Source organism: Neoarius graeffei, chromosome 5 (genome assembly GCF_027579695.1).
Source record: "Neoarius graeffei isolate fNeoGra1 chromosome 5, fNeoGra1.pri, whole genome shotgun sequence".
Classification (NCBI taxonomy): domain Eukaryota; kingdom Metazoa; phylum Chordata; class Actinopteri; order Siluriformes; family Ariidae; genus Neoarius; species Neoarius graeffei.
In genome coordinates this window covers 38,127,213-38,138,708 of record NC_083573.1, presented here as the reverse complement: position 1 = coordinate 38,138,708, position 11,496 = coordinate 38,127,213, and the positions used below count along the sequence as shown (strand labels likewise).

The 11,496-nt window shown below is 40.6% G+C and overlaps 1 protein-coding gene across 1 annotated transcript in view; it reads right to left on the bottom strand.

Moving 5' to 3' along the window:
- Positions 1 to 2,053: 2,053 nt before the first annotated feature.
- zgc:92606 (uncharacterized protein LOC100000242 homolog) overlaps positions 2,054 to 11,496 on the bottom strand; it is a 30,605-nt gene continuing 21,162 nt past the window's right edge. Inside the window, exon 5 of the mRNA XM_060921622.1 lies at positions 2,054 to 3,168. Coding sequence (XP_060777605.1) covers positions 3,103 to 3,168 — 66 coding nt within the window. The 3' untranslated portion in view covers positions 2,054 to 3,102. The remainder of the gene's footprint in view (positions 3,169 to 11,496) is intronic.

Below are 11,496 nucleotides of genomic sequence, written 5' to 3'. Positions count from 1 at the left end.
TGTTATATAGTAAAACACACTATGTATTCGTAAGAAGAGCAAAAAAGTAAAAAAAAGGTGGAAAAAAAGACGTTTAAAGAGCTAAAAACTACAGAGCTACTGGAGAGGCAGCCATCTCACACAGCGCCGGTGTAAAGCCCTAATGCCCCCTCATACCATCACAGATGCTGGATTTTGAACTGTGCACTGACAACAAGCCAGATGGTCCCTCTCCTCTTTAGTCTGGAGGATGTTGCATCCATGATTTCTAAAAATAATTTCTACTTTTGATTCGTCAGACCTCGGGACAATTTTCCACTTTGCCTCAGTCCATCATAAAAGAGCTCGGGCCCAGAGAAGGTGGCGGTGATTCTGGATATTGTTTATATCTGGTTTTAACTTGCATTTGTGGATGCAGTAATGAACTTCTTTTCACAGACGATGGTTTTCTGAAGTGTTCCTGAGCCCATACAGTGATTTCCACTACAGACATGTGTCTGCTTTTAATGCAGTGTCGCCTGAGGCCTGAAGATCACAGGCATCTAATGTCAGTTTTCAGCCTTGTCTCTTGCATACAGAGATTTCTCCAGATTCTCTGAATCTTTTAATGATATTACATACCATAAATTATGTGACCCACAAATTCTTTGCAATTTTACGTTGCATTGTTTGCCCATGCAGTCTTTCACAGAGCGGTGAACCCCTCGCCATCTTTATTTCAAGAGACTCTGCTTCTCTGGGATGCTCTTTTTTATAACCAATCATCTTACTGACCTGTTGCCAATTAACCAAATTAGTTTTTTTTAGAATTACACAACTTTTTCAGTCTTTCGTTGCCCCTGTCCCAACTTTTCTAAAACATGTTGCTGACATCAAAGTCAAAGTGAGTATATATTTTTCAAAAAACAATACAATTTCTCAGTTTCAACATTTGATATGTTGTCTTTGTACTATTTTCAATGAAATATAGGGTTTCTATGATTTGCAAATCTTCACATTCTGTTTTTATGTTTTACACAGTGTCCCAACTTTTTTGGAATTGGGGTTGTGTATATATATATATATATATATATATATATATATATATATATATACACATACACAGGATATTTCAAAAAATGTGATATCGTTTCACAATCTAATAACTTTGCCAATTCTCATTCAATTGACCTTTTATTTTAACAGCATGTGTGGAAACAGGTCAAAATTTTATGTTTAATGTTTTTATCTTTTTAGGTATAGAAATGCCATTCACTGGAAAAGAAGAGGCGTTTTGTGTGTTAGAGGACGCTCGAACACAGTCGAACAAGACTGTGCAGTGTGTATTTATGAGATCATTCTCTAAAAATGCACCAGCTGCAATGCAGATTTGGACACGGCACAAAAAGTTCAAAGATGAAGGCTGTCTGTGCAGGGCAAAAGGATCTGGACGACCACCAGCATCGGAAGATATTGTTGAGCGGATTCACGAATATTGAAAATTTGTGAAATTGTTCATGGAATCCACACACCTTTAAATTTCTCATTCAAATTTTGAGGAATAAATCTTATATTGCTCAACATTAAGCTTGTTCACTTTCATTTGACTAGACTATGTAGTTTCTGGGATATTTACATCTCAAATAACATCACATTTTTTGAAACACCCTGTGTATGTATATATAAAATTTGTGCAGGTGTCCATATGAAGAACATTTTCACTGCTCGCAGATAAACTTCATGTATCTTCACGCAACCGTGTAATATCCTCTCTGTATTACATTATAGACTCGTAGTGCAATATTGCTAATCCACATGCTCTATTGTGTACTTATACTAATCTTATAGAGCATGTCCTCTTTCTAAACTACAAATGTCTACAGTAATAAACCGAGCTACATTAACTTTTACTGATTGGTCAGAAGGTGTCAAGTAATTTTCTACAACAGCAACTCTGACAATAGTGCTAGTTGTGCTTCAAATCACAGGTTTCTATTCATGAGCTTTATTCTAAATCTGTTATCTTTTGGATACTAATGCTCACTTGCCGTGAACTGAGGTGGAGGGCCAACAATAATTCAACGACAACAATAAATAGATTAAAATACATAGAAGAAGAAGCCTTTATTTGTCACATATACAATTTAGACCCACACTATCAGGTGTGCTTTGGAATTCTGTATAGTTGCCTCAAGTTGCTTTGAAAATGTCCCATCTTAAAGTGCTAACAGTCAGACCTCATTAAAGCTGATATGTTGGCAATATATTGGCGATTTAGTCACGTCAAACTCAAGGGAGTTTTTGTAGTGTTTTATATACACTATACAGCGACACCTGACCATCACGCTCGTACTGCACTGTCCCGTAAACTGTTGCCACAAAACTGGAAGCACATAATTGTTTAGAATGTCTTTGTATCCTGTAACATTACAATTTCCCTTCACTGGAACCAAGAGGCCCAAACCTGTTCCAGCATGACAATGCTCCTGTGCACAAAGCACACTCCATGAAGACATGGTTTGTCAGGTTTGGTGTAAAAGAACTCGAGTGGCCTGCAGAGCCTTGACATCAACCCCACTGAACCTGATGGTCAGGTGTCCACAAACATTTGGCCATACTGTGTATTTAAGGAAGTTATTAAGTTCTGAATTTTGATACATTTTGGGCATAATCACACACTTGATAATTGCTTTCATAATAATAATAATAATAATAATACACACCAACACTGTCTTCTCATATACCTTTATAAAAATATTTTCATTAAATACCAGTGAGTCACTCCTGGGACTGAATCATAGAAATGTGGGATAATTCTATACTGCACCATGATCTTGAAACTGTCCTCATTCATTTTTTTTTTTGTCGTTCACATCTCTTTCATCATCACTTATATTTATATTACAATGCCTTACTTTCATAGTTAAAAGTAATTAAACCCATAGTAGTTAAACACAGCCCAGTTACATCCTTCAAACCATACTGGCATTCAATGATATAAGTTGAGCTTCATACAAAACGGATTAATAGTGGTAAAACAATAAAAGCATCGCAACACCACTGTTTAAATCCCATCCTTTCCTCCATCACATACAAAAGTCCACACTGGCTCCCTCTTCCTTTCATTCCATATTATTTATCCTCTCAGGCACCGTACACACTCTCATTGCTGTAGGTCATGTACAGGAACAGGTCCTCCTCATGGTGTTCCTGAAACACACACAGACATGGAAATCATTATCTCACCAAAAAATACAAGCTCACTGACCACAGTAAAAAGCGTTGTAAATTTCACAGAGCAGAACAGCTTTAGAAACGTGTCACTGTAAGACTTTAGGTACTTAAAACCAGTATAACCCCCCCCCCCAAGCAGGGGTATAAATATCAAGCAGTTGCGATTTGTAGTTGCTGAGAAAAGTGCTACGAAAATTTTGTAAATCCATGCTATATATTTCATAAATACAGTCAGTCAGTAAACAGGAAGTTGATGTGCAATAGACCTGAAAACAGAATACATGGTATAGAACCCCAAGCTGAAGCTCAGTACCAAATATCAAGCAGTTGTGATTTGTAGTTGCTGAGAAAAAAGTGTTATGAACATTTTGTAAATCCATGCTATATGTTTCGTAAATACATTAAGTCAGTAAACAGGAAGTCGATGTGGGACAGACCTGAGAATGGTATACACGGTATAGAACCCCAAGCTGAAGCTCGGTACCAAATATCAAGCAGTTGTGATTTGTAGTTGCTGAGAAAAGTGTTATGAACATTTTGTAAATCCGCACTATATGTTTCGTAAATACAGTCAGTCGGTAAACAGGAAGTCGATGTGGGACAGACCTGAGAACGGTATACATGGTATAGAACCCCAAGCTGAAGCTCCGTACCAAATATCAAGCAGTTGTGATTTGTAGTTGCTGAGAAAAGTGTTACGAAAATTTTGTAAATCCATGCTATATGTTTCATAAATACATTAAGTCAGTAAACAGGAAGTCGATGTGCGACAGACCTAAAAATGGTACACACGGTATAGAACCCCAAGCTGAAGTTTGGTACCAAGTGGCTATGATTTGTGGTTGCTGAGAAAAAGGGAGTTTTGGATGGACGGAAATACAGAGATACGGACGGACAGACAGAGGTTAAAAAAAAAAAAAAAAACCAGTATACCCACCCAGCCCTCCTTTGAAGTGGGGGTGGTATAATAATTTGATGATCTGAGAACTTAAAAACAACAACAAGTGATATCTTTGCATTTTTGAAGTATTTGGATAATGAGGATAATTCCATGTGTTATATTCACACACAAAAAAGTTAAAAATTAAAAGTAGCTCCTACTGTAAATGAAGCAGTAGCCTTTATTTGTCACATGTACACTCAAAACACAGCAAAATTCCTCCTCTGCATTTAACCCATTTGACACAGTGAACACACAAGTGAGTAATGAGCACACACACATACCCAGAGCAGTGGGCAGCTACTGTATGCTACAGCACCCGGGAGCAGTTGGGGGTTAGTTGCTTTGCTCAAGGGCACCTCAGCCATGATACAGTACAGAGGAAGGGGAAAGTGCTGTTCATTCACTCAATTCCCCTCACATTTTTCCTGCGAGTCCTGGGACTCAAACCAGCGACTCTTTGGGTCCAAGGCTGCTTCTCTAACCTTCAGGCTATGGCTGCCCCACGGCCAATTTAAGAGTTATTCACAGAGCATTCTGGCACTAAAAACAGGTCCTAAGTCTGCAAAGAACTCACTCCAGAGGACATCAATAAGAACAAATCATGAACAATACTAAATGGCTGTGGCTGGCAACTAACAGCACAATAATGTTGCAGGACTGCAGCAGTATTTCAGTAATTGTGGAGTAAGCCATTCGGTCACCTCGACAGTTATTCTGCAAAGATGAACTGCAAATACATCAGTGAATGCTGTATATACACTAGTATTTGCCTTAGGCTGAGATCAATCAACATACAGATATATTCACTTCTTAGCTCTGTAACACTGATGAGGTTTGTTCTTTTGAGGAGGAAAGTATACATCATAAGTCCTCACACTTAGCTGGCAGGCTTCTTGCGAACAAAAGAGGAACATAGAGGCATCTATGTCCCCCCCGTGTGCTCAATGCGCTGAAGTTAAAAAAAAAAAAAAGACGTCATTCTGATCTGCAAATTACCACTTCCAAGGTAGGTCAAATGGACACATACACACACACAAATATATCCATCCATCCATTATCCGTAAAGTTACTTCTTAAAAATAAGAAGCGAGTGTGACAGTAAAAGTGTCCAGAAGAACTGTGGCTGATTTTGCAAGATGCTCAGTAAGACCTACAGCTCATTTCCTTATAAAACTGCACTCATTGGACCCGAGACTACTATTTATTTTTTAAGCAAAGGGTTGTCTATCCATTCATTATCCATAGCCGCTTATCCTGTGTACCGGTAGGGTCGCAAGCAAGCTGGAGCCTATCCCAGCTGACTATGTGCGAGAGGCGGGGTACACCCTGGACAAGTTGCCGGATCATCACAGGACTGACACATTTGCCCCTTTTCCACCAAAGCAGTTCCAGGGCTGGTTCGGGGCCAGTGCTTAGTTTGGAACCGGGTTTTCTGTTTCCACTGACAAAGAACTGGCTCTGGGGCCAGAAAAACCAGTTCCAGGCTAGCACCAACTCTCTGCTGGGCCAGAGGAAAGAACCGCTTACGTCAGCGGGGGGGGTGGAGTTGTTAAGACCAACAACAATCGCAAGACCGCGAAAGGTTGCCATTTTTAAGTGACGAGAAGCAGCAGCTGTACAAACGAAGTCATCCATTATTGTTGTTGTTATTGCTGCTTCTTCTTCTCCATGCTGTTGTTGCTTCGATGTTCGCGCCAAGGTTTATGCAAATGCAGCGACGTAACTGACGTATACAGCGACGTAATGACGTGGCTCCCCTTAGCACCCCGAGCTATGGAAAAGTAAACTGGTTCTCAGCTGGCTCACAAGTTGAACGAGTTGTGAACCAGCACCAGCACTGGCCCCGAAACAGCCCTGGAACTGATTTGGTGGAAAAGGGGTAATAGAGACAAACAACCATTCACACTCACATTCACACCTACGGTCAATTTAGAGTCACCAGTTAACCTAACCTGCATGTCTTTGGACTGTGGGGGAAACCGGAGCACCCGGAGGAAACCCACGCAGACACGGGGAGAACATGCAAACCCAACACAGAAAGGCCCTCGTCGGCCGCTGGGCTCAAACCCAGAACCTTCCTGCTGTGAGCCAACAATGCTAACCACTACACCACCGTGCCGCCCCCTATAGTATACATATATAAAATATACATAGGTGATTATAGAAAATCATGTGCACTGATTATTGAAAAATAATCCTAATTTCTTGACCAATCAGTGCACATGATTTTCTATAATCACCTATGTATATTTTATATATGTATACTATAGGGGGCGGCATGGTGGTGTAGTGGTTAGCATTGTTGGCTCACAGCAGGAAGGTTCTGGATTTGAGCCCAGCGGCCGACGAGGGCCTTTCTGTGTTGGGTTTGCATGTTCTCCCCGTGTCTGCGTGGGTTTCCTCCGGGTGCTCCGGTTTCCCCCACAGTCCAAAGACATGCAGGTTAGGCTAACTGGTGACTCTAAATTGACCGTAGGTGTGAATGTGAGTGTGAATGGTTGTCTGTGTCTATGTGTCAGCCCTGTGATGACCTGGTGACTTGTCCAGGGTGTACCCCGCCTTTCGCCCGTAGTCAGCTGGGATAGGCTCCAGCTTGCCTGCGACCCTGTAGAAGGATAAAGCGGCTAGAGATAATGAGATGAGATGAGACTTCAAAAGTGCATGTAATAACGGTGCAGTTCAGGCTTGTCACTTATCAATGCCGACTCACATAAAATATTTTGTTTTGAAATAGATAAAATAAATCCCAATTCCACCTTACCTTTGAATAGTTTTAGACCCAACTTCATAGTATTTTTAGTGCTTTTAGGATTCACAGCATTTTGTTTCATAATTTGTAATTCTTCCTCATTTACGGTGACGAAGTGATTGGCCGCTACTTTGCTGAGTCGCTCGAGGTGATTATTGAAAAATAATCCTAATTTCTTGACCAATCACCTCGAGCGACTCAGCAAAGTAGCGGCCAATCACTTCGTCACCGTAAATGAGGAAGAATTACAAATTATGAAACAAAATGCTGTGAATCCTAAAAGCACTAAAAATACTATGAAGTTGGGTCTAAAACTATTCAAAGGTAAGGTGGAATTGGGATTTATTTTATCTATTTCAAAACAAAATATTTTATGTGAGTCGGCATTGATAAGTGACAAGCCTGAACTGCACCGTTATTACATGCACTTTTGAAGTCTCATCTCATCTCATTATCTCTAGCCGCTTTATCCTTCTACAGGGTCGCAGGCAAGCTGGAGCCTATCCCAGCTGACTACGGGCGAAAGGCGGGGTACACCCTGGACAAGTCGCCAGGTCATCACAGGGCTGACAGACACAGACAACCATTCACACTCACATTCACACCTACGGTCAATTTAGAGTCACCAGTTAACCTAACCTGCATGTCTTTGGACTGTGGGGGAAACCGGAGCACCCGGAGGAAACCCACGCGGACACGGGGAGAACATGCAAACTCCACACAGAAAGGCCCTCGCCGGCCACGGGGCTCGAACCCGGACCTTCTTGCTGTGAGGCGACAGTGCTAACCACTACGCCACCATGCCGCCCTAAATTATAAATGTAATATTTAAAAAAAAAAAAAAAAGATCAGAATATTTCATTACAAATTCTATAAATAAATTTTGTCTCAAAGGTTGCATATTATGAAAAACTCACTTTTTCGTTGCTTGTGCGCAAACATTTGGATATCTGGTGTGTCTGTCTACCAACCTACAAACTCTGAAATAAGACACAGTCAGTTTCTTTTGGCTGCATATTTCAGTAAACCTGTGCTTCAACAAGCTGTTCAGATTTCGCTCCCCTTTCTATGTCACAAGTGGAGCTCATTAGGATTATAGATGACTTGCAACCATGTGATCAAAATGTGTTACTGTACGTCATGAGCGTCTGCCATGATGGTGGATATACAAAGCAGCGAGGATGGCAGCCGCTGAAAGAGTGTCCATAAACAATGCTTAATTTTCTCAGTATAACCATGATTTGAACGATCAAGCGAAGATTCGATACAAAGAGAAGATAGATACACTACCGTTCAAAAGTTTGGGGTCACCCAGACAATTTTGTGTTTTCCATGAAAAGTCACACTTTTATTTACCACCATAAGTTGTAAAATGAATAGAAAATATAGTCAAGACATTTTTCTGGCCATTTTGAGCATTTAATCGACCCCACAAATGTGATGCTCCAGAAACTCAATCTGCTCAAAGGAAGGTCAGTTTTATAGCTTCTCTAAAGAGCTCAACTGTTTTCAGCTGTGCTAACATGATTGTACAAGGGTTTTCTAATCATCCATTAGCCTTCTGAGACAATGAGCGAACACATTGTACCATTAGAACACTGGAGTGAGAGTTGCTGGAAATGGGCCTCTATACACCTATGGAGATATTGCACCAAAAACCAGACATTTACAGCTAGAATAGTCATTTACCACATTAGCAATGTATAGAGTGGATTTCTGATTAGTTTAAAGTGATCTTCATTGAAAAGAACAGTGCTTTTCTTTCAAAAATAAGGAAATTTCAAACGCTACGTTCACACTGCAAGGCTTAATGCTCAATTCCGATTTTTTTGTGAAATCCGATTTTTTTGTGAGGTCGTTCACATTAACAAATATATGCGACTTGTATGTGATCCTCAGTATGAACGAAAAGCGACCTAAAAGTGTTCCGCATGCGCATTGCAGGATACGACGACGTCACACGCAGTGAGCATGGCCAGTGTTTACGGAAGTAACCTAAAGTTTCCTGTGTATGACAGTAGCCAGCATGGAGTACCTGGCGATGATGCAGTTGTTGTTGCGACGGAGCCAGAACATGCACAATAGTCTGATGTTAAGGAGGAGGTTGAGAAGGAAGAGGGCAAGGGTTTTGGCTCAGGCGTTCTGCGGGGTAGTGACTGCAACCTCCATTCAAAGGAACATCAAAACCATGTTGTTGTAACTTTTTTTGAGAGACCCGCCACCTACTTCAGCGCAGAATAGTGACGTTTGTGGCTTGTTGATGACGTGTAAGTCGGATGAATGCGACCTGGCGGTTCAGACTGAAGTCGCATATGAAAAGATCGGATAGGAATCGGAATTAGGACCACATATCCAAACGGCCTGGGTCGGATTTGAAAAAAATCGGATCTGTGTCGTTCATATTGTCAATAAAAGATCGGATACAGGTCACATACGGGCGAAAAAATCGGATTTGAGTCACTTCAGCCTGCAGTGTGAACGTAGTGAAAGTGACCCCAAACTTTTGAACGGTAGTGTATGTGTGGTTTTGGGCCATGTTATTTTAAAAAAGTCAGACTTTTCTGAAGATAAGACCCATTGAGTACCCAGATATCGCGTTTTATCTGGCTCGGCTGCCGAAGAATCAACTCCGATCTTGGCTGAAACATAGCCCATTTTCTGACTGGGTGCCCAGTCTAGATTGTTTCTATCATATAATTTTGCTGGCACTCCTAGAAGCAAAATGGTGATACATGTGTTAAAATTATAACAATGACCGAGTGAACCACGACAAGAGAACGCTCATTTTATAGCAAAATTTCAGCAACACGAAATAAAATTCTTCCATGATCTTATCGAGAAAGCTTTTGATTCTCATCTGAGATAAAATGATTACTGCAAACACGAGCTGGGTTGGTTTTAGCCTCTGTTAGATCAGCCCTGCCAATGCTGTTCAGCCGTGCTCGTCTCCTCTCCGTACTAAGCCTCAGAGTTTCCTCGCTCTCTTTACGAATCAATTCTAAAAAAAATCGGAATGTGCCACGGTCACGAGTCCTGTTGTGACCACAACCATATACAGCACAAAGATATGGCGTAGCTAAAAGAACGCTTAAAGCAGTGGACAAACAAAGAGAGTTGCGCACGCGTGAATATGTTTCGTATGGACTGTCGCTTGGCCCCCGCATTTGTATCACCACCGACATCCGGGTTTCGAGTTTGCTTTGACGTCACTTGCAAGTTAAGGATACCACCTCCTCATCGGAGTATCTCCACTCACGGCTTGAGAACTTCCCTTTTGAATGAATATTCATGAGGAACGTGCTACCTGATTGGAAGAGGGGGATGGGGTGAGCAATGGCTCATTATCATTTAAAGGAACAGACGCTCAAATTAGCTGTTTTGAACAAAACAGGGTGATTTATCCTTGACCAAAGCATGTCACAGACTTTTCATAAAGACCTCAGGGAACGGGGTCGACTTGTGGAAAAGGGGTATCATATGACACCTTTAAAGCTTTTCTCAGAGTCAATGAAACTCCAGCTTCTTCAACACCAACACACTGTCACGTTAAAAGGGAACTGAAGTCATTTTTAAACTTGCTTTATTTCTTAATTAGCATGTTATTCAATTACATTTTCAGTTTTATTAACCTTATATCGTGACTCGTATTGGCATATTATATTATACTTATCGGCCTTTAGCCATGTTGAATGTAGTTCGCATGGTCCACGGCAGGCGTCGCTTATCCGCACAATCTTCACGAGACTTGCGCGAGACTTCAAACGTGAAGTGTCAGCGCCGTCATTTTGAAAACTGTTTACATAGCGGCCAGATCGCCATATCATTCCAATTTAGATTCATTTCAAGATTTGACAGCTTCATCAGTGACGGAGATTATTCCATACGACTTCGAACCAAGGTGGAGTAGAGAAGAGTTGGAAAGACGACAGGATAAGAACTAGTCCGTCACGCTGGTATTTACATCATGACTGTCGCACAATTAAAAATAATTCAAAATAATAAATACATATTATACTGAGTGCATTTCCCTTGTAATCCTCACTAAGGTTTCGGACAGCACTACAAAATGGCGTCCCCACCATATAGTGCTCTATATCAGTGATTCTCAACCGGGGGTCCGCGGACCCCTAGTGGTCCATGGTGTAATTGCAAGGGGTCCGTGAAAATAAAATATCTTTTAAAAATAAAAATTTTGTTCAAATGTGACTGAGACCTTTATCTAGCTAAACTACAGAGTTGTATAATATATAAAATATAAGATATATAAAAATATTTGCAGGAAGCTGATGTGGTAAAACTCATTAACTTGCAAGGTTCCGGTTGGCGCTCAAAATTAAGCTAATATTACAAACCTCACTACACCACACGCAAGTGGCACAAAAACAGAAGTGAGGATGCTTTGCTTTGATAACACACACACACACACACACACACACACACACACACCATCTGCCTCTACAGATAAAACCAAGACTTAATTACATAATTATTATATTATTGCTTAATTATATATTATATTCACTGAGATTTCATACTTATGTTTGTTTTTGTTCTTGAAGAGTGCATAAAAAATCTGTTTCATTACATTCATATTTCTGAAAGCTACTATATA